Source organism: Petaurus breviceps, unplaced genomic scaffold, assembly GCF_028583685.1.
Source record: "Petaurus breviceps papuanus isolate PSGF00001 unplaced genomic scaffold, PetGlider_PUasm1.0 38, whole genome shotgun sequence".
Classification (NCBI taxonomy): Eukaryota; Metazoa; Chordata; class Mammalia; order Diprotodontia; family Petauridae; genus Petaurus; species Petaurus breviceps.
The window spans coordinates 63,502,248-63,526,548 of NW_027186304.1; the positions used below are offsets into that span (position 1 = coordinate 63,502,248).

General features: G+C 37.6%; 1 protein-coding gene across 1 annotated transcript in view; it reads left to right on the forward strand.

Moving 5' to 3' along the window:
* LOC138170116 (lipoxygenase homology domain-containing protein 1-like) overlaps positions 1-24,301 on the forward strand; it is a 657,842-nt gene that overhangs the window by 613,627 nt on the left and 19,914 nt on the right. Inside the window, exons 51-55 of the mRNA XM_069099511.1 lie at positions 840-997; positions 1,127-1,196; positions 2,311-2,389; positions 10,622-10,913; positions 17,645-17,723. Of these exons, the coding sequence (XP_068955612.1) occupies positions 840-997; positions 1,127-1,196; positions 2,311-2,389; positions 10,622-10,913; positions 17,645-17,723 (678 nt within the window). The remainder of the gene's footprint in view (positions 1-839; positions 998-1,126; positions 1,197-2,310; positions 2,390-10,621; positions 10,914-17,644; positions 17,724-24,301) is intronic.

Below are 24,301 nucleotides of genomic sequence, written 5' to 3' on the forward strand. Positions count from 1 at the left end.
AAAGATATTCAGAAGCCATAAAAACACTGAAAGCCATGCCATCCTTTAATCTTCCCACAAACCAATACAAAAATCAATATTTACTCACAGACCTCTCTATCTCCTTCATGAGCATCCTCTCCCCCCAGAGTCTGGCTAGCTCTGAATCAGCTTCCTGTGGGCTTTCCTTCCCTTCAGCAAAACTCCTCCCACCACAGGCTCCATGTGACTATATTCAGCCTATCAGGGGGCAGAGTTTATCTTCACAGCAGGGAAGCTTCCTGTGGGCTCAGCTGCACCCTTCAGCAAATTCCCTCCATCACAGTCTCCATGTGACTATATTCAGCCTATCAGGGGGCAGAGTTTACTTTCAAAGCAGGGAAGGTCTTCAAACTGCCCCCTGGGCCTGTTAAGGGTCAGGGAAGATCTTCAAATTCCCATTCCCATTACATTAGGAAAAAGAAAGGTTCCCCAAAGCCTCAAGAATCAAAACATGTTTTATTTAATGCAAAACAATTACATAACTTTTATTGTGAAATCTTTTGTACTGCAGACACTGTTTGGAAAGTATGAGCATTGTTATATTACAGGACTTAAAAATAAAATATATTGGTGTGTTGATATATTGTTGTTGTGTTAGTATCATTGCTAAGCATTTCATAGGCATTGGGGAATTGAAATTTCAGGAAAGCCTAGGGCACATGAACTGACTTCATTTTGTTGTCATAGTTGGATGTGTTCACCCATTTGTTATGGTATACCTTGTCTTAAAAAAAATCTACTGTCATATTTTAACAGCAGGTTTGTAAAAGGTAGGTTTATAGCAATAACCACACTGTCTTCTTCTTGTCATCTGGCAGTGGTTAGATATCAGGTGACAGTATTCTCAAGCAATTTTTTCCACTTGAAGAGTTCAGTTCAAGTCAGTATCTGCCTCTTTGGAAACAATGGAGACACAGGAGATCGGGCTCTGCTTCTCCCTATTGAGGATTCACTTCAGCAGAAAGATGACAAAGAGGTAGTTGATATTTTATTCTTACTAAAAAGTATTCTTGAAGGGTTGTTTTGTTTTCTCATTTGAAAAAAAAAACTTCCCAATTTTAACTTTTGTTAGTTGATCACTTGTGATTTTTGTGTATGTGTCTAGTCTTTTGCCCTGGAGGCTGTTGATCTGGGAGAACTACAGTATGTCAACCTCTCCATCAGCAGCTTAACAAGTAAGTTTGGGTTTTGCCTTTCTCATAGGGGCCATCAAAGTAGGAGATTAGAAATGCAAATATATTTTTGAATCCTTCCCGAGGAGTGAAAGAAAACCCCATGGGGGGGGGGGTGGCTATGTGGAGCAGTGAATAGAGCACTGGCTCTGGAGTCAGGAGGACCTGAGTTCAAATCCGGCCTCACACACTTAATACAAAAACTAGCTGTGTGACCTTGGGCAAGTCACTTAACCCCAAATTGACCTCCAAAAAGAAAAAAAGAAAACCCCATTCAGACCTACTTTTCAGGGCACAGGGCTCTCCCTTTACTTAGAGGAGGCAATTGTCCAGTACACAGGAAATGTTTCTAGCATATAATTCCTATAATTACTTGCCCCAAAGATGCACACTCAGTCCAAACAATGGTTAGTTAAGGAAGGGTATCTTTCCACCAAGTGGCTTGATTTCTATGGGGGGGAAAAGTATACTAAAGTTAAGATGTCTGTGTCTTACAATTATTTGACAATTTCAAAACAAGAACTGAGAGGCCTCCACCATATGCTGGTTATTCTTATCATTTGAAAGTGGTCCTTGTAGAGGTTAGAATTTTGGAGAGCAGTTGGGTCTATAACATCCCATTTCCTCTTCAGAACTAAAGAGTGCATAGCTAGCAACTTTGTGAGCATGAAGAGTGTGTTTTTGGAATGCCTAAAGATGGCCAGCTACTGGCTAACTGTAGGAAGTGTAACCCTGCCCCTCTCCTCTTTGAAGATAATAATGAAAATGAAAGTAAGGCGAATAGGTACTTCTCATTTTAGTAATGTTTCTAGTTAGTATATAGAATTAAATTGTTACCTAGGTTGAAATCAAAGTTATGAGGCCTTAAATGTGTCCACTAAAACTGGAAGTGGTTATCATGACATTATTATAATTTTTTAATTAAAATTGCACATTGAGACTTAAAGAAAAAAAAAATCTAGTCTATGTTGAGTGAGCCGTAAGGTTGCCGAGATTACTGACAACCAAATCCTTGTGTTGCATTTTGATTGCCTAAGAACACTACATGACAAATCAAATTCAGAGAAGGATCTAGGATATACTGTTGAAGTGTATTTTGTGTTTTTTCTCTTTGTAGGATGTGAGTTAGATGTGAAAACATTGCATCTGATGGAGGCATTAAAGAGAGAGCCCATTTATGTATTTGAAGTGAATCAGTAAGTTTGACCCTTCAAATTAATGGTGGAAAGGGGATGATATAGAGTCCATCTGTTGTTTTGGGAAGAACAACCTTTAGCAAATTTGTAAATTTCTTATTTTTTTTTCCTCTTCATGACAAGGAAACAAATTAATATAAGCAAGATCAGGTGGTCTCCATAAAGCAGACCAGACCGATTCCCATGCAGCAAGGCCATGAGGAAGAGTTAATGTGGGGGATGGGGCAGAGATAGACCACTGTGCTTCTACATCTCAACCTTCTGGAAAAGGGCAGAAAATGCAAGTTTCTGTCAAATCAATAAGGCAAATGGCTAATTGCTCTCAGGGGAACTCTGATTTTTGTCTTGGGGGCACAAGAGATATAAATTTCAGGTGCTTTAGAAAGGAAAAAAAAAATCCCCCTTCCTTAGCCCATGATAGAACTATTCAGGGCCTGTTCTGGTTTGTCTTTTTGGCCCCAATACTTAGCACAGTTCCTGAACATAGTAAATGCCTAATGACTGTTGACTGATTGAGTAATGAATGGTATGACCTTAGCACAGAGCCTTGACTACCAAAAGGGCTAAGTGCCTACAGCAAGAAAAATAGAATGAATGGTATCTGTGCCAAGAGGAACTAAATAGTTTTGCTATGCAGCTCAAAGAAGGGGAAGGTTTTTTTTTCTGTCTCTCTCATCTGACTGTGAGCTTCTTGAGAGCAGGGACTCTTTTTGTTTCTCTTTGTAATCCTAGCATTTAGCACAGTGCCCAGCATGCACATAGTAGGCCCTTAGTAAGTGCTTATTGATTTAATTAGCAACCCTCCTCTAAGTGTGAACTTGACAGACTGAAGAATCAGCCTATGATTATTTCCATGTGGACCAAGTAGAGTTCTGGCTATATTGGATTAATATAGTGAAGAGGGGTTAGGAAAATCAGTTTCCAGCTTTAACTGACAATCAGCATCTTCCTGTGAACTAAGGGAAAATAACCAGAGGAATACAAAATACTGTCCTTCAGCTTGTTTTGTGTCTTTATATGTGAGTGGGAACTTTTGACAAATCACCTCCCACCCTATCATTCCTCTCTTCTGATAATACAAAGTCCCACACCCCTTTTTTATTCTTCCAATTGGTTCCAGTAGGTTGGATATTTTTCCACCCCATCATCAAGGAAAACATCAGCTCCTTGGGATAGTTACTTAATCAGCTCCCAGTAGAGGAGGAATTTTGTGACTCTTTGGAAATGACTAAAAGAATCAATTGGATGTATGGGCACCACCATAGAATGTTTGAGAAGGCTGCCATTTGTTCAAGGTGACTGGCAGAGTTATCAATAAACAGAGTAAGGGTTTGTGGTGTGGCACTGAAGAAAAAAAGACAAGAGCAGCCACACTAGAATGAGAGAGGATAAGCAAAGGAGATCTAGGCTACAGTACACAATATTCTGAGAGCACTGAGGGAGCAAATCTTAATGTGGAAAATTCAAAATTGGTTTTACTTACAAAAAAAGTTGTCAATTAAAAAAATTAAGAACCATGAACCTTTATTCCTACCTTCTACTCCTCCAAACATCTTTATGAAAATAAATTGCACACATATCAATCAACAATTAAAAAATAATAAATAGGGGTGGCTAGGTGGTACAGTAAATACAGCACTGGCCCTGGAGTCAGGAGGACCTGAGTTCAAATCCTGCCTCAGACACTTAACACAAAAAACTAGCTGTGTGACCTTGGGCAAGTCACTTAACCCCAATTGCCCTACCTTCCCCCCTCCAAAAAGCAATAATAATAATAACAATAATAATAAATGTCCTAAAAAAGACAACATTTTAAAATCACACAAGTGATTGGAGGCTTCTGTATTCTTTGTTTTACAACTATACATAACACATCAATGGAAGGAGTTAAGAAGAACTTTTGTTTCAAGGAGAAGCGTGGGGTCATATAAAGCACTGCAAAATTTCCCAAATGCAATCTAGAGCACTCTCTCATGTTTGCTCTTAGTCAATTGCGGGCACAACTCATGGCCCCTATGTAATTTTATATACATATACATATGCATATATACATACATATACACACATACACATATATATGTGTATACAAATGTGTGTGTCTGCACACATATACATACATAAACACATACACATAAGTATGTAAATATATGCATGTTTGATTGACTAGCCATCAAATTTCACATAATATTCTGAGCAAAAAGCATTCTTCACCCACTTATTTTCCCCCTCATCTGAGTAGTTAGGTCGAAGTCTTGAATGATTATCAATGTCATTTATGAGGCCTCGTGATAGTTTTGAGGCTTGATACAATCAACACTATCATCTTCGAACAAGAATACCTATGATATTATTCATAGGGAATCCCTTTATGAAACAAAGAATATGGCAAAAAAATTAAAAGTTTGAGGTCCCCTAAAGGGCAATGGAGGCATAAATACAGGCATGAGTACAATTTAGTACATTATTAAAAAAAAAAAAACTTTAATGAAAAAATGCCACAAGTGATTATCAAAGAAATATATACTAAAAGAGGAAGTGAGGCAGTCACACAGCAAGAGTGAAGGAGAATTAATGGAGATACCATGTTTTCCATTGGTGTCTATGCAATGTTAAGAGATAGAGAAGACAGACTCAGAATAGATACTGGTGGAATTTCAGTAGATTACTTAAGGAAGGGTATGGAAAAAAGTAACATAGGATAAAAAGGTATGGCTGGGTCAGAATCTGAACCACTCAAAGCAGGACCCCATCAGTAAAATCACAACTCCCAATAAACTTCAAGTATTGAGTTGTTAAAGTTATATCCAATTCTTTGTGATCTCATTTGGGTTTTCTTGGCAAAGATACTGGAGTGGTTTTTCGTTTCCTTCTCCAGTTCATTTTATAGATGGGGAAACTGAGGCAAGGTTAAGTGATTTGTTGAGAATAATTGATTTGCCTTGGAACTTACAGCTAGTATGCATCTGAAGTCAGATTTGAACCCAGCCTTCCTGACTCTGGGCATGACACTATTCACTGTGCCACCTAGCTGCCCTACTTGAAGCAGTGCAAAGCTAGGTATCATAAGATAAATGCAAAAACAATGCATAATCCTACAATAATGACAATGATTGTTGACAGCTTGCAGTAATTTAAGGTTTTTGAGAACTTTACAAGTATTATCTCAATTTATCCTAATCACTCCCTATTTAACAAGGAAACTGAGGCAGACAAAGCTTAACTGACTTGACTAGGCTTGGGTAGCTAGTGTTGTGACAAAAAAATGAGACAAGAGACCCCCGAGAGTAAAATTTGGAAGTGCATTTTATTTTCCGCAGGGCTGTCTGGGGTGAGGCCCAAATAGAACAGTGCATCTGCACAGACAATGTGCCAGTTTTTAAAGGGACAGGGATGCCACACGACCAAAGGTTAGGTATTATGTAAGCAGAAACTTGCAGAGGCCAAGAACAGTGATTGGTCAGTACACACCTCAAAATTACTGCTGGTGCCAAGTCTCCCTGACCCGGAAGCCCACCCACCTCTGTGAAGGTTAGCTGGCTGGGTAAGGGCAGAAATCGGTGGGGGAGGGGACAGGGAAGAACAAGGTCATGCACGACAGTGAATTTACCCTAGGCTGAAATTCCTACTCAGGGATCCGTTGGGGGCCAGTGGAGCTGACCTGCACACTTAAGGCAGTCTGCTCACTTCCCTGAGGGAGGGCTGAGGTTAGGGAATGGGAAGCCAGGCACAGCACTGGTAGAGGCCTGAGGCTTGATTTGAGTTTTGATCTTCCTTCCAGGTCTGATGCTCTATGCACAGCACCACCTGGCTACCTGTAAGAAAAATACCGAGTGAAAAAACTCAAAATGCACCAAGTTTGGAAATGAAGGCTAAATATAACAAAACAGGCTGGGGGTAGCCTAAAGATAGAGTTAAGCCCAATGAACAGTAGATGATGTTGAAAAACAGGATGGTGGTAGCAGATAAGGGGCAAATGAAGTACAACAGTACAGTTGCTTCAGGACGAGGGACTACATGGGATAATAAATAATGGATGACAGAGGAAGAACTGGTCAAATCATCCTTTGCTCTTGATGAGAATCACCATAAAATGTTAAGGTGTAGGGTTAGGGGTGCTTGAGACCCCAAAATACCAACACACCAGGTCCTGCTGAATGAATTCAATTCAAGTCTTCTCTCAGCCAAAGAAAAGCAAAGTGATTTAAGATTAACCATGTTGGGTAGACTCTTAAGGAGCCTCGGTATCTGTGACACTTGTATTGGACAAGCAGGCCAGAATCATCTTACACAGAGTGAGTCTGCTACATCATTCTCCAGCCCTCTCTCTCATGGAAGCAAGACAGGGTCTTATATTGAGAAAGGTTGGGCGGGGGGAACATAGGGGGTGCTCTAGAGGAGGAGTTTGGGGAGGATCTCCAGGAGTCAAAAGAGGTCAGATTCTAGTGATGAGTGATTAAGGGAGGGAAGTAGCCGGGGGCCACCTGGAGATGAGATAATGGAGAGCTAGGCTAGTTTAAGGGTGTATAGATTATTTTGGGAGGATCAAGGCTGAGAGCTAGCTGGACAGTGGAGGGCTAGGCTATTAATAGAGTTTTGGGCCAAGCCACAGTGAAAGGCTTATGGCCTCAGGCAAATTCCTCATCAAATGGGAAGATTCAGTGAGAGTTCAAGGGGATTCTCAGAGCCTGTACCTCATCACTTTTGTTTTTAGACTTGAAAAGCTAGAACAAAAATGGCTCATTGGGAATTAACACGTAAGACTGGAAAGGTAGCACCTATTTACCCTTATAGAAGTTGGTTACAGATGGATTAGATTTTAGGTTCCTGAAAGAACATGTAGATATTATTTCTGACTCACTGTCAATGATCTCTGAAAGGCTGTAGGGTATGGGAGAGAAGACACAGGACTAAGGACAGGCAAATGTCACAATTTACAAAAATATGAAGAATGGACTCAAAACAATTCCTGCCAAAATTGTAGGATGTTATTCAAATGATGTTTTTGAAGATTGAGAAAAAGGAATGGTCAAAAAGAGCCAGCATGTTTTCATCAAAACAGAGCATGTGGGGCAGCCAGGTAGCACAGCGAGTAAGAGCACCAGCCCCAGTGTCGGGATGACCTGGGGATCGATTCTGGGCTCAGACACTTAGCACCCACCCAGAAACACCTAGCCATGTAACACTGAGCAAGTTACTTAACCCCAATTGCTTAAAAAAAAAACAGAGCATGCCAGACTAATCTTATTTCAATTATTGACATGGTTACAAGAAAAACAGATGAGAGAAATGCTGTGGATTTAGTAAATGTAGGTATAAACATTTGACAAAGTTCTCCATGCCATTCTGGTGGTCAATATAGGAATAATATAGATCAGATGACAAGATAACTAAGATTCAGAACTGGCTGATGGATGAGAATCAAAGAATAGCCACAATAAATAAATGCCAACTTGGAATAAGATTCCTAGTAGATTACTCCAGAGATTTGTCCCTTGTCTGTCTCTGCACATTTTTTCATTTTTATCACTGACTTGGATAAATGCAGAGATGGTACAAAGCTAAGCAAGAGAGCTAATACAATAAACATTTATTAATTGTCTACTATGTGTAACCCCATGCTAAATTCTGGGGTTAGAAATAAGAAAAATACAGATAACACTGCCCTCAAGGAATTTACAATCTAAAGGGAGAAGTCAGTAAATAAAAGAAAGCTGAAAAGAGAAAAATGGAAAGTGAGGAAAAATGATAGATGGTACTTGGGGTTATGCATGATGGAGTTGAAACCAGACAGCTCCACTAGCTGGTAGGGAGTGAAGAAGTGCCTGAGATATTGAATCCACTATAAAGAGAAGCCATTGGCAGAGGGTTTTTTGCTCTCTCCACTAATTCAAAACAAAAATATAAAAATCAACTGAGAGTATTGATGAGTTGTAAGAAGCAAAGTTGCAGCAATCTCCATTATTATGAGTTTTCCTGGTGAGATGTTTATCCTGGGTGGAGCCTGATGAAGATGATGATGGGGTTGAAACCAAGTAGAACAGCTGGTGGCAAATGAGCTAACATGTTAAACAACAGAGGCATGATCTAAAAATATCTCAAGGGAAAAAGAATAAACATTTATGTGGTACCTGCTATGTGCTAGGCTCTGTGCTAGGCTCTTTACAAATATTAACTCATTTGACCCTTACAACAACCCTGCAAGCTAAGTACCCTCATTATCCTCTTTTTTATAGTTAAGGAAACTGAAGGTTATGGAGGTTAAGTGACTTATTCAGGGTCAAACAGCTAGTAAGTGTCTAGGGCTGAATTTGTACTTAGGTTCTCCTGACTCTATGGCCAGTACTCTATCCACTGTGCAACCTACTTGTTTCAACAAGGTAGAATGCTGGACTGAATCCAATAAACTGCAACTTTATTGGGATAAACGTAAAATGTTAGGTTAAAAGATCAGGTTTTAAGGTACAAGATGGGAGTAGCATGGCTACACAGCAAATTATCTGAAAAAGGTTTGGGGATTAATGGACCACAAAGTCAATGAGAGTATTATTTGGCAGCCAAGAAAGCTAATGCAATCTTAGACTGCCTCAAGAGATGCTGACTGTGAAAGGGAATACTTTATTTATTTATTTATTCATTCAATTACTCATTCCTTTGTAGGCAATCAGGGTTAAGTGACTTGCCTAGGGTCATACAGGTTGTGTTTGTCATTAGGACCATGACCTCAGGGAGATGATGACATGACTCTCAGTTGACTTTGATTTGAGTGAGGGAGGGCTGTGCAAGGTCACCAGCCTCACTTTCTCCTCCCGAGCCATCTGGGTCCAGTGGCCAGATATTGATCAGGATGAGTGGAGATGAGCAAGGATGCAACTGGAGTCCCTGATAACCCTTTTAGGCTAAGGCCTTTTCAGGTTCTCACTTAGAGTGAAGCAACTAATGTCCCTTTAATTACAAAAAAAAAAAAAAAAGAAAAAATCAAGCTGGGAGGGGAAGACCCTCAGATTTTCTCTTCCAAAGAGAAACAGTTAACATTGACATTCACTCTAAGCCTGGAGAGCCCAAAATATAGCCATTAAGTGGAGCTTACTCAGGAACCTAGGGTCATAAAGCTAGTAAGAATCTGAGGCAGAATTGGAATGCAGGAACTCTGGTCCTTCTTGATTCCAGGGTGGGTGCTCCATCCACGGTGGCACAATTTATAAGATTATACTCCTGCTGTTCAAAATGAATCTGGAATATTTTGTTCACTTTTTACTTCTACATTTTAGGATGTCCATGGAAGGACAATTAGAATGGTGAAGGGCTTGCATATATTGCCACATAATATGACATAGTACTATCTAAGAGGATTAAATGAAGGAACTCAGGATGTTTAGCCTTGAGAAGAGGTGACTTTATAGCAAGGAATGAAGGGAGGAAAGGGGAGGGAAAGTCAGGCTACCATATCATGTGAAAAGCAGAATAGACTTTTTTTTTCTTTGTTTCTGGGTCGTACTCACAGCAATGAGAAGAAGCTACAAAGGGGAAGATTTGGGCTACGTGTAAGGAAAAACTTCCTAATAGCTAGAGTCATCTTAAAGTGTAATGGGTTTCCCATTTGGGGAGCTGGTCATTGTGTCTCCTGTTAGGAATACTTCAAGCAAAGAAACGCCACATCATTACTCTTTGGGCAAATTGTAGAAGGAATTATTGTTAAAGTAAGGGTTGGATGAGAAGGCTTGCAAGTTCCCTTAGCCATGACTACAAGAGAACCTCTTTGGAATGGTAGGATGGGAGATGTTTCACTGAAAAAAAAATAGTGGGGCACAGAAACACTTAGCAGGTGCTAAGTGGAGAAGGCAAACTATGTCTATTCCCCAGTTTGGTTTTTGTACAGGGTTGGTTCTGAGTACTATTTCCACACAGTGAGAAACCCTTGGAGGTTTCCATGTTGCTTTAATGTAAAAATTAAATAGGCTTTGTGACTCAGTTTTCTCTTGGTAGAATGAGAAGATGATTCTAACATAATAAAAAGTTATGCTGTTCAGCCCCTCTGCAAGAGAAATCTCATTAGCCCAACATTGCAAGTGAGTTCATTTCTCAAAATCCTGAACATTATCTGGTCAAGTAAACCTCAGAAAGCAAAGTTTAGACTTTTCTTTTTGGTTATTCTACTGTTTTATCCCGAGTTTTCAATGCTTCTTAGCTAAAATACTCTATATATCTTGTTGCTATATTTAATTTGTTTGGCAGAAAGTTTATCATGGATGCTGATAAGCCTGAAATTCAGAAAAAAATTTCAGTCTCTTACATTATGGACAAAAGAGGAATTGAATCAACTGCTGAAATGACTCGTAATTCCCATGAAGAAAAAGGCTCCAAAGCTGATATCAATGTATATCAAATTAAAGTGTATACAGGTGATGTTAAAGGAGCAGGCACTAATGGCAAGGTGCACATCACCCTCTTTGGAAATCAAAGCACCTCTGAATCTTTTCTTCTCACTGAGTCATTGGAGCATGCAAATCCTTTTGAAATGGGAAAGGTGAGTTTTGAAGAGTTTATGTTTTATGAAATAAATCAGCCACACTGACTTCTGTAGTATCATATTCTAATGCAAAAGACCTCAATAAAGTGAACATTTTGTCCTGTTTTCTTTTTTAACTTTTACTCTGAGTAGAATGTAAACTTCTTTTTTTTTAAGCAACTGGGCTTAAGTAACTTGCTCAAGGTTACATGGCCAGGTGTTTCTGGGTGGGTGCTAATTGTCTGAGCCCAGATTTGATCCCCAGGTCATCCCAACACTGGAGCCCATGCTCTTACTCGCTGTGCTACCTGGCCACCCTGAATGTAAACTTCTTAAGGATAGAGATTTCCATATTTTCTCATTGTGTCCTCATTACCCAGAACAGTGTATCACATGTGAAAATTTTGTCAATTTTTAAAATTAATTTGCATTTAATTCAAAGCATTTTCTAAATGTTGACCTCATAACTTTATTTATTCTTTTAAATTACAACACTGTGGTAATTTGTGTCTGCCCCACAAAATTCCCCAATTTCCTTTTGCACAACCTTTAACATCTTTGAACATATAGAATGAATCCTTATGTAATGACTTCTTTCTTTCCTAAGTCAGTGACATACCTCCATAAATACTCTTTCCATTTCTTACTTTTGACTTCCTGCTATCTTTTAAATGACCATTTATGTACCTCCATTGACATTCTGATTCAGGGCTTTATTATGTTATTGAGAAGACTCTAGTTTCCCTGAAAACTATCTACTAAGTCATAGATAGCCTGAAAGATGAGTTGATCAAGAAGTATCCACGGCCTACAGTAGAAGGATCCCCAGAATCATAGATACCCCAAGTACTGATGGATTTACACACTCTTGTACCTAGATATTGAGTGAATTTGTGTTATGTCACATTAACAAAACTCAATGTTTCTTCATTCATCTTTGCAAATTCTCTTCTTTCATATTATAAACTTTTCAAGGGCATGAATTCTATATAAATAACAAATGAGATAATATTTGTAGAGTACTTTGCAAACTTTCAAGCATTTTATAAATGCTAGCTATCATCATCACAATCATCTTCATCATAATCATCATCATCACCTAGATGATACAGTGATTTGGAGGTTGAAAGACCTGATTTCAAATCTAGCCTCATACACTTACTAGCTGCATGAGTTTGAGCAGATCACTTAACAACTGTCTGCCTTAGTTTTCCCAAATGTAAAGAGGAAATAATAATAACCGTATATAATAGGGTTATTAATAAAATATATCAATATATACAATATAATTAAGTTAAATAATATATTATATTATGTCATATAATATATATTAATATAATAACCCTATATAATAAAAACCCTATATCCGAGGGCTGTCATGAAGATCAAAGGAGATAATACTTATACAGTGCTTTTGCAGTACCTAGAACATAGTAGGCACTATTTAAATGGTAGCTATCATCATCATTATCAAGTATACTATTGTCTTTCTACATATTTTGATTCTTACATAATACTACTGGCCCTTTTAGGGGGGCAGAAGATGCTGCTACTTCTCTTTTCTGCTTTGCCCTGGTCCTATACTCTATATTGTCAGTCAGGGGCATCACTCTTCATGTAATCTCTGACCCAAATGTTCCTTTAAGGAACTTGCCATTTAACAGGAATGGTACTAAAGCTTATATAGGAAAAGCAGTGAATTATCTGGCCAATAGGCTAATTAGGTGACAACTTACAACCTTGGTCACAGACGTCATTCACTACTGGGAACCAGGGAAGGGATTTCTAAGGGGTGTGTTTTTGGTTTTTTTGTTTGTTTTTCTTTTCTTTTTAACCAAATGCTTTATTAACTTCTAGTTTATATCATTCATTTCCACAAGATTTTAAGTTACAAATTTTCTCCCCATTTTTCTTCTACCCACCACCCCAAAATAGCTATCCCACTGAATATCCTCTCCTCCAATCTGCTCTCTCTCCCATATCTTCTCTCATACTCGCTCTGACTTTCCAGTAGGGCACAGTGGATCTCTATGCCCCAGTGGCTGTATATTTTATTTCCAAGTTACATGTAAAATAATAGTAATAATAGTATATATGTATGTATGTATTTAAACATTTGATTTGAAAACTTTGAATACCAGATTCATTGCGTTCCTCCCTTGTCACCCACCCTTACTGGAAAGATAAGCAAATCAGTATAGGTTGTACATGTGTAGCTAAGCAAAACATTTCCATAGTGGATATATTGTAAAAGAATGACTATATTTCCCTCCATCCTATCCCACCTCCCACTTATTCTATTCTCTACTTTGATCCTGTCCTTTTTCAAAAGTGGGTGCTTCCAACTTCCCTCCCCCTCAACTATCCCCACTTCCATCATCCTCCTTCTCATCTCCTTCCCCCCCTACTCTCCTGTAGGGTGAGATACCCTATTTAGCATGTATGTCATTCCCTCCCTAAGCCAAATTCAGTGAAAATAAGGTTGACCTATTCCCTTTTGCCTTCCTGTTCTTCCCCTCCATTGTAACCATTTCCCTTGCCTCTTCTATATGAGATAGTTTGCCCCATTCTGTCTCTCCCCATTTCCTCTCATTATATTCCTCTCTCACCTCTTAATTTCACCTTTTAAGTATCATTCCTTCCTATTCAATTGGTTCTGTGCCCTCTGTCTATGTATACCTGTACACATATATACACACATTCACATATGTATTCATATGCCCATATACCCTCCTATATAGACATACATATGTAAGTATGTGTATATATATATATATATATATCTTTATATATATATACATATATGTTTCTATTCCCTTCAACTATTCTCATACTGAGAAAAGTTTCATCAGTTACAATTATTGTTTTTCCATGTAGGAATATAAGTAGTTCAACTTTGATAAGTTCCTTATGGTTTCTTTTCCCTGTTTACCTTCTCATGCTTCTCTTGCTTCTTGTACCTGAATATCAAATTTTCTATTCAACTCTGTTTTTTTCATCAAGAATATTTGAAAGTCCTCTATTCCACTGAATGACCATATTTTCCCCTAAAACATGATACTCAGTTTAGCTGGGTAGGTGAATCTTGGTTTTAATCCCAGCTCCTTTGACCTCCGGAATATCATATCCCAATCTCTTTGATACCTCAGTGTAGAAGCTGCCAGATCCTGTGTTATCCTGATTGTGTTTCCACGGTATTCAAATTGTTTCTTCCTGGCTGCTTGTAATATTTTCTCCTTGATCTGGGAATTCCAGAACCTTGCTATAACATTCCTAGGAGTTTTTGTGGGGGGGATCTTTTTCAGGAGGTGATCAGTGGATTCTTTCAACCTCTATTTTGCCCTGTGGTTCTAAAACATCAGGGTAATTTTCCTTGAGAATTTCTTGAAGGATGATTGCTAGGATCTTTTTTTGATCATGGCTTTCAGGTAGACCAATAAGGTCAATGGTTTTTCCAATGAGGTATTTCACATTGCCTTTTATTTTTTTAATTTTTTGGATTTGTGTAATAGTATCTTGATTGCTTGTAAAGTCACTAGCTTCCATTTACTCCAATCTAATTCTGAACGAATGATTCTCTTCAGGGAGCTTTTGAGATTCTTTTTCCATCTGGCAAATTCAGCTTTTTAAGGTACTCTTCTCCTCATTGCCTTTTTGAGCCTCTTTTGCCATTTGAGTTAGTCTATTTTTTAAGGTGTTATTTCCTTCAGTCAGGTTGTTGACCCTCATTTCATAATTTTCTTGCATTGTTTTCATTTCTTTTCCCAATTTTTCCTCCACCTCTCTCACTTGGTCTTCAAAATCCTTCTTAAGGTCCTCTATGGCCTGTAACCAGCTCATATTTTTCTCACTATCTTTCTCCTCTTACATACTTTGATCCTTTTTGTCACCAAAATAGGAGTGTAAAGTTGCGTTGCTCTGCTTGCTTTGCTTTCTTTGCCTGCTCATGTTGCCACTCAACTACTTGACCTTTGGGCTTTTTGCCACAGTAGGACTCTGCTACCATACAGGGGAGCTTCATCCCAGTTGCTGGGATTTTCTCATCTGCCAAAGGTGTTAGTTGAGTGCCCTCTCTGAAGCCTCCACATGCTGTGACAAGCTGTTTGCACACCTCAGGACCTCCACCCTAGACCGCAATCTGCATCCAAGCAGGTTAAAGCAAGAGTGATTACCCCTTAGACCAGTTGCTTGGGCCCCCTACAATCTGTAGGCCAGTAGCTGAAACTGCCACGTGGCTGTGGCTACAAGGCTTCTGTACCTCAGCCGTTTCTCAACCCAGGGGCAAAGCCCAACCATACTCCCAAACTACCAGATCCCAAAATCTGCACTGCACTGACCTCTCACTTTATTCTTAGCATCTATGTGTTGATAATTCTGGAAACCACCACAGGTGTTGGTGATCTAAAGTTCCTCCATCTGGCGACTGGTCAGACCTGCCCTGAGGCTAAAACCCCTGGCTTGAGTGGGGCTGGGGTAGGCTCCCAGAGCTCTACACTGGCCATTTGCTGCCAGCCTGCCTGTATGTCCTCAGTGTGAGGTTAGCTTCTCTGATTCATTTTGTGGGTTCTGTAGCTCCAAAGTTTCTTCAGAGTCATCTTTTACATGAATTGGAGGAGGTGGGAGCCAGAGCCCCCTGTTTCTTAAGGGGTATGTTTTTGATTTTTTATGTCTGTTGCAAGATAATTTTGAGAGTTGATATCTATATATTGACCTCTGGATTGAATATGGTAACTTTGGGAATCAGTACATAATAATTTTGTGGTTACAAAATAGTCCTGTTTTTACAAGAGAACTTCAGAGGTCAGCTTGTTCCTGTTATGGGGAAAGAGTTTATTTCACTGGGGACCTGCTTATGAGTAATTGTGTGGAAAGATATTTTATTTTACTGGGGCCCACTCATGAGCTAGGCTTAGTGTCCTTGGACTGGGGAGAAAACTATCAGGGATAGTGTTTCAAAGCTAGGGAGAAATGTTGTCTTGAAAGTGGGGTCTAAACACAAGTACCCAAGCACCCCATTAGCAGGGCTACACTGTAATTTTCTATTTAAGTCAACTATTGTCATCTGGGAGCCACATCCAATAAGAAATGAAACAACCAGGGTGGAAACAATGAAGTCCCATAAAATCAGCCATCAGAGAAGCATCAAAGCAGTGTTGACTTCACTTTCTCTATTAGGATGGGATTGGGTATTCCTATTTGTGAAATGAAGAGGCTAGCTATCTAGTTAGTAGAGTATGTAGAATTTGAGACCTAAAGTCAGGAAACTGAGATTGAATTCTGCCTGCCTCAGACACTTAGTAGTCCTGCGACCCTGGGCAAGTCATTTAATCTCTCTAAGCATTAGTTTCCTCATCTGTAAAATAGAGATGATAATGTTGCCTACCTCTAAGGGTTGTTTTGTGGATCAAATGATATTTTATGCATAACACACACACCCCACTTTGCAGACCTTGAAAGGGTTATGTAAATGCTAGCACTTAGCTATTATTAGTAGTAGCTGGGGTGGGTTGGGAGGAAGAAAGAGCATCAAAGATTCATTCTAGTTCTCAGTTTATGATCCCTTGATGTTAAGCTATTTATCTTCAGAATCTTCAGCCAACACAAACCTGCAACATAAGTTATCTGTTGATCTATAAGAGGTGAACCTAGTTACTTTGGATTCTTGGCTAAACACTAAGCCCTAATCAACTACAACTTGAGTTGAACTCCATCCCATACAACTCATTTTACTAGGCGAGCAGGTTTATGGTTGACCTGCTTAGATATTTGCACCCTTGCAACTATAATGACAATCCAAATCCTGAGAAGCATTGGGGAAGCAAGAAAAAAGCATGTGGGATAATGAAAATCCTTTTCTAACACCCCTAAGAAAGGAAAAGGTACATTCAGAGTTTGTCACTAATGGTGCATTATGAAAACAGACAGTAAGAGGGAAGGAGGATGAGGCTAGGAACATGAGGTCATATTAAGGTAACAAGAAGAAAATGAAGTATGTAGACTGATTAGTGCTTCCCTTTGAATCAGTCTCCTTTTTGTCTTTCTGTATGGTTACAGATACTTGGCAGAAATGTTATTAAGGGAAAATACCTTGTCTTCTCATATTTCAAAAGAATATCCTGAGGTAGCTAGGTGGTGCAGTGAGTAGAGCCCTGGCCCTGGAGTCAGGAGGACCTGAGTTCAAATGCGGCCTCAGACACCTGACACTCGCCCTGTGACCTTGGTCAAGTCAGTTAGCCCCAATTGTCCTGACTTCCCCTTCCAAAAAGTAAAAAATAAAAATAAAAATAAAATTTGAAAAAAATATCCTGTATTTTAGACCCCAGATATAGAAAAAGTTTCAAGCAGTAGGACAAAAGAATAAGAATGCATTTTTCCTGTTTTTTCATATTCCTGTTTTTAATCAGTCTGTGTATAGTAGATAACAATAATAAAAAGTGCATTTCTTTGTATGCCTGACACCTTCCATTGTATAGAGCGACCATATCTCTTATGTCCTCTATGCAAGCTTAAAAAGCATCAAATAAGGACTGGAAAAGTGCATTTTTTTTTCCTATTTGGGAAGGCATGTTATCAACATAGAACATATATTAAAGGTATTCATTAATAACAATAATTCATCCTGTTATCCACCTGGTATTTTTCTATTAAATGTACTTGCTGGTATCAAACCTGAGCAAGCCAAACATTCTTGTTTTCATGTTTGATGTATTACATTTTAATCATCCCACCTCTTTTCCTTTTTAAAAAAGGCTGATACATTCCAAATTGAAACGAAGAACTTAGGGCACCTGGACCGGATTGAAATTATGCATGATGGAAAAGGGCTCAGTAAGTACCTCTGTTTCATTATTTTAACCATTTTGGAATTGCTGCCCTACAAGTCTGTGGGTGGTCTTTATATTTGAAGATGCTCCCACTGACTCCATTGCTCTCTGAACACATGAGGATGGTTGAAAAGACCAATGTGTAGCCCAGGCCTTTGCCCAGTGTGTGTGAATGAAGATTGCCCTTTAGCTAACAGCTGTAGATACTCTTTGCCAAGCTTGTTGCTATTTTTGATTCTGGATCTTCCATAAAGACAAGAAGAAAAAAGGGATCTCATCACTGACTGCTGGGTATAAGCCTGATCTGTCTGTTTCTCTATTGCCTCAAATTCCACAGATATTCTACATTACCTAGCATTAGCTATTAACACAAGATTATACCATATTTGGTTTGTTTTTTTTTTTTTAGTTCATACTATGTTATTTTTCGCCAGTTATGTCAAGACAATTTTAAGCACTCATTTTACAAGATTTGAGTTCCAAATTTTTCTTTCTCCCTTCTTCCCTTCCCCCCTTCCTAAAATGGAGGATAATTTGATATAGGGTATACATTTGCTATCATGTAAAACATATTTCCATATTAGTCCCAGTTGTAAAAGAAGAAACATCAAAAGGAAAAACAACAACAAAACAATCAAGTAAATGAAGAAGGTATGCTTTGATCTCCATTCAGAGTCCATCAGTTCTTTCTCTGGATGTGGATAGTATCTTCCTGTGAGTCCTTTGCACTTGACTTGGATCATTGTGTTGCTGTGAAGAGCTGAATAATTCATAGATGATCATCACACAATGTTGCTGATACTGTGTACTGGTCTCCTGGTTCTGCTCATTTCACTTTGCGTCAATTTGTCTAAGTTTTTCCAGGTTTCTTCTGAAATCTGCCTGTTCATTTCTTACTGCATAATAGTATTCCATTACATTAATATACCACAACTTGTTCAGTCATTCCCCGATTGATGGGAATCTCCTCAATTTCTAATATTTTGCCACAATGGAAAAGGCTTCTATAAATATTTTTGCACATATAAGTCCTTTTAATTCTTTTTATGATCTCTTTTGGATACAGATGTAGTGGAATTGCTAAATCAAAGGGTATGCACAGTTTGGTTGCCCTTTGGGCATAGTTCCAAATTGCTTTCCATAATGGTTGGATCAGTTCACAACATTACTAATAGTGCATGTGTCCCAATTTTACCACATCCCCTCCAACATTTATCATTTTCTTTTTTTTGTTATATTAGCCAATCTGATAGGTATAAGGTGGAACCTCAGAGCTGTTTTAATTTGCATTTATCTAATCAAAAGAGATTTAGAGCACTTCTACATATGCCTATAGATAACTTTAATTTCTTCATCTGAAAATTGCCTATTCATATCCTTTGACCAATTATCGATGGGGGAATGGCTTGTATCCTTATAAATGTGACTTTGTTCTTTGTATATCTTAGAAATAAGGCTTTTATCAGAGATACGGGCTGTAAAAATTGCTTCCTAGCTTTCTGCTTCCTCTCTAAATTTGATTGCATTGGTTTTGTTTGTAAAGAGTCTTTTTAATTTAATAACATCAAAATTATCAAATTTACATTTCATAATGCTCTCTACCTTTGTTTAGTCATGAATTCTTCCTATCTCCATAGATCTGACAGGTAAACTTTTCCTTGCTCGTCTAATTTTCTTATGGTGTCATTCTTTATATCTAAATCATGTACCCATTTTGACCTTATATAAGATGTTGGTCTGTACCTAGTTTGTGACCTATTGTTTCCCAGTTTACCCAGTGGTTTTTGCCAAATAATGAGTTCTTATCCCATAGGCTGGGGTTTTGGGGTTAATCAGCACTAGGTTACTATGGTGATTCATTACTATGTCTTATGTACCTAATCTAGCCCACTGATTAATCACTCTGTTTCTTAGCTAGTACCAGATACTTTTTTTTTTTTTTAAAGCAATCGGGGTTAAGTAACTTGCTCAAGGTTACACAGCCAGTTATTTCTGGGTATGGTGCTGAGTATCTGAGCCCGCATTTGATCCGGGTCATCCCAACACTGGAGCCGGTGTTCTTACTCGCTGAGCCACCTGGCCTCCCCTAAGCAATTGGGGTTAAATAACTTGCTCAAGGTTACATGGCCAGGTGTTTCTGGGTGGGTGCTAAGTGTCTGAGCCTGGGATTCGATCTCCAGGTCATCCCAACACTAGTACCAGATACTTTTGATGATTACTGGATGATTACTGCTTTATAATATAGTTTGAGATCTGTCATTGCAAGGCACCTTCCTTCGAATTTTTTATTTTATTTTATTTTTAAAGCAATTGGGGTTAAGTAACTTGCCCAAGGTTACACGGCCAGCTATTTTGTGTGTGTTTTAAGTATCTGAGGCTGGAACTGATCCCGGGTTCTCTTGACTCTGGGGATGGTGCTCTTACTCACTACCACTTAGCCGTCCCCCTTTGTATTTTTTTTTCACTGATTGACTTGATATTCTTAAACTTTTTGTTTTTCCAGATGAATTTTGTCATTTATTCTAGCTCTGTAAAATATTTTTTTTGTAGTTTGATTGATATGGCACTGAATAAGTAAGTTAAATTAGATAGAATTGTCATTTTGATTATGTTGACTTGGCCTACTCAACAGCAGTTGATATTTTTCCAATTGTTTAGATATGACTTAATTTGCATGAAAGGTGTTTCCAATAATGTTCATATACTTCCTGGGTTTGTCTTGTATTTTATATTGTTTATAGTTATTTTAAATGGAATTTCTCTGTCTATCTCTTGCTGCTGAGCTTTATTGCCTATATAAAAAAAAAACGCTGATAATATCCTGAAACATTGCTAAAGTTGTCAATTATTTTAAGTAGTTTTTTAAATTTATCCTCTAGGGTTCTCTAAGTAAAGTATCATATCATTTGCAAAGAATGATAATTTTATTTCCTTATTGCCTATTCTAATTCCTTTGATTTTTCTTCTGTTATTGCTATAGCTAACACTTCTAGTACTATATTGATAATGGGCACCCTTGCTTCACCCCTGATCTTATTGGGAAGTCTTCTAGATTATCCCTATCACAGATAATGATTGCTGATAGTTTTAGATGAATACAGTTTATCATTTTAATTAATACTCTCTTTATTCCTATGCTCTCTACTGTTTTTAATAGGAATGGGTGCTGTATTTTCTCAAAAAACTTTTTCAGCATCTTTTGAGATAATCACATGATTTCTGTTGGCTTTGTTATTGATATGATAAATTATATTGAAAGTTTTGCTAATGTTGTACCTGCATTCCTGGTATAAATCTCACCTGGTTATAGTGTATAATCCTTGTGATATACTGCCATAATCACCTTGCTAGTATTTTGTTCAAAATTTTGTATCTATTTTCATTAGAAAATTTGGTCTATAATTTTCTTTTTCTGTTTTAGGTCTTCTTGGTTTAGGTATCATATGTCACCATATTTGTATCATGAAAATAGTTGGGTAGGACTCATTCTTCACCTATTTTTCCAAATAGTGTATATAGTATTAGAATTATTCTTTAAATGTCTGGTAGAATTCACTTGTAAACCCATGTGGTCCTGGGTATTTTTTCTTAGGGAGTTGATTAATGGCTTATTGAATTTCTTTTTCTAAGGTGGATTAATTTAGGCATTCTATTTCCTGATCTGTTAATCTAGGTAATTTTTATTTTCATAAATATTCATCAATTTCACTCAGATTGTTAGATTTGTTGGCATATAATTTGACAAAATATTTACTAATTATTATTTTAATTTCTTCTTCACTAGTGGTGATTTTTTCCTTTTTCATTTTTGATACCGGATGTTTGGTTTTCTTCTTTCTTTTTTTTTAAATTTAGGTTAACCAATGGCTTATCTATCATATTATATTGTTTTGTTTTTTCATGCAAGCAGTTCCTAGTTTGTTTTTTTTTTCAAGCAATTGGGGTTAAGTAACTTGCTCAAGGTTACACGACCAGGTGTTTCTGGGTGGTTGCTAAGTGTCTGAGCCTGGATTCGATCCCCAGGTCATCCCGACACTGGAGCCGGTGCTCTTACTCTTGTGTTACCTGGCTTCCCCATGTCCCTAGTTTACTAGCTGAATAATTATTTTTAATTTTTTTTCTTTTTAAAATTTTTCATCTACCCTTTTATTTTCAGATTTTTTTAAATTTTCTTTGGTTTTTATTAATTTGTTTACTTTTAGTTTACAAGATTCAATTCTACAATTCCTTGAGTTTCCAATTTTCTCCCCCCCCCACTCCCCTCCCCCATGGCGGTATACAATCAAGTATAGCATCTGCAAATACTTTCACATTAGACACTAGTCAGGTTATAAAGAAGGATTGTATAGGAAGGAATGAACAATGGGAAAGAGGAAACAAAACCAAACAAGAAAAAGACAGAGAGGAGGTAGTTTGTGTCAATCTGCATTCAAATTCCGTTCTTTCTAGTTCTTTCTTGGAATGTAGACATCTTTCTCCATCATGAGTCTTTTGCAGTTGACTTATAACCCTGCATTACTGAGATGAGTCCAGTCTATCAAAGTTGGTCGTCACACATACACTGTGTCTGTAATTGTGTTCAAATTTCTCCTGGTTCTACTCTTCTCACTCAGTATCAGTTTGTATAAACCTCTCCAGGTAAATATGAAGTCCATCTGCTTCTTGTTCCTTATAGCACAATAGTATTCCATTACATCCATATACCACAATTTGTTTAGCCATTCCTCAATTGATGGGCATCCCCTTAATTTCCAATTCTTTGCCACCACAAAAAGAGCTATTATAAATATTTTTGTACATATGGATTTTCCTCCCACTGTTTTTAACTTTCTATTTCATTAATTTTCACCTTTAATTTTCAGGATTTCCAATTTGGTGCTCAGTTGGGGATTTTCAATTTGTTCTTTTGCTAGGTTGTTTTTTGTTTTTGTTTTTGTTACATGCCCAATTCTTTCTCAGTTTTGTTGATATAAGAATTTAGAGAAATAAACTTTCTCTCAAGTACTGCTTTGGCTACATCCCATAAATCTTACATGTCTCATTGTTGTAATTTTTAAAAATTAAAGTATTTATTGTTTTTATGATTTGATCTTTGATTCAGTTATTCTTTAGGATTAACTTATATAGTTTCCAATTAGTTTTTAATCTATTTCTCCATTGCCCTTTGTTGAATGTAATTTTTATTGCATTATTATCTGAAAAGAATAAATTTAATATTTCTGCCTTTCTTATTTGATTTTTTTGTGCCCTAATACATGGTTAATGTTTGTGTTGGTATCATGTGCTGCTGAGAAAAAAAGGTATATTCCTTTCTATCCCTATTCAGTTTCCTCCAAATGTCTGTTATATCTAACTTTTCAAATATTCTGTTCACCTCCTTAGTTTCTTATTTTTTTTTGTTAGATGTATCACATTCTGAGAGGGGACAGCTGAGGTCCCACAGTAATATAGTTTTGCTGTCTATTTCTTCCTACAACTCACTTAACTTCTCCTTTAAGAATCTGGATGCTCTACCACTTGGTGCATATATGTTTAGTATTTCTATTACTTCAATGTCTATGGTATATTTTGGCAAGATGTAGTTTCCTTCCTTATCTCTTTTAATTAAGTTTATTTTTGCTTTGTCTGAGATCAGGATTGCTACCTCTGCCTTTTTTTCACTTCAACTGAAGCATAATAGATTCTGCTCTAGCCCCTTACCTTTACTATGTGTGTGCCCCTCTGCTTCAGGTGTATTCCTTATAAACAACATATTACAGGATTTGGGTTTTTGATTCATTCTGCTATTCACTTCTGTTTTATGGGAGAGTTCATGCCATACATATTAACAGTTATGATTAATAGCTGTGCGTTTCCCTCCAACCTCTCTTTCCTCCATCCTTTCCCTCCTTGAATGTGTTTTGATTCTGTCTAACACCTCCCATGGTCTACCCTCTCTTGTGTCAGTCACCATTACCATTTACTCAATCTCCTCTCTTCTACTTTCCTGTTGAGTAAGATAGATTTTTTTTTATATTCAACTGATTGTTTATATTTTTTCCCTCTTTGAGCCAATAACAATGAGAATAAGATTCAAGTGATACCCATTGCTCACTCTTCAATCTTTCCCTCCACTGTAATAGGTTTTTTCTATACCTCTCCATTTGAAATAATTTATCCCATTCTATCCCTTACTTCCTTCTGTACCCATTGTACTCCTCTTTCTCATTCTTTAATTATTTTTATGTCATTCTCTCAAATTCACCTTATACCCATGTCCTCTGTCTATGTATATTCTTTCAAGCTGTACTATTAGTGGCACAATTTTTAAGAATTACAAGTACCATCTTCCCATGTAGGGACATAAACAGTTCAGCTCCACTGAATCACTTATGTTTTCTTTTCCCTTTTCCCCTTTTTAGGCTTCTCTGGTGTGTTGATACTGAAGATCAAATTTTTGTTCAATTCTGGTCTTCTCCTTTTGAAAGCTTAAAATTCCTCTATTTAATTGAATGATCATTTTTATCCCTTGAAGCATTATGCTTAATTTGATGAGGTAGGTGATTCATGGTTATAGTCCTAGCTCCTTTGCCTCCCAGAATA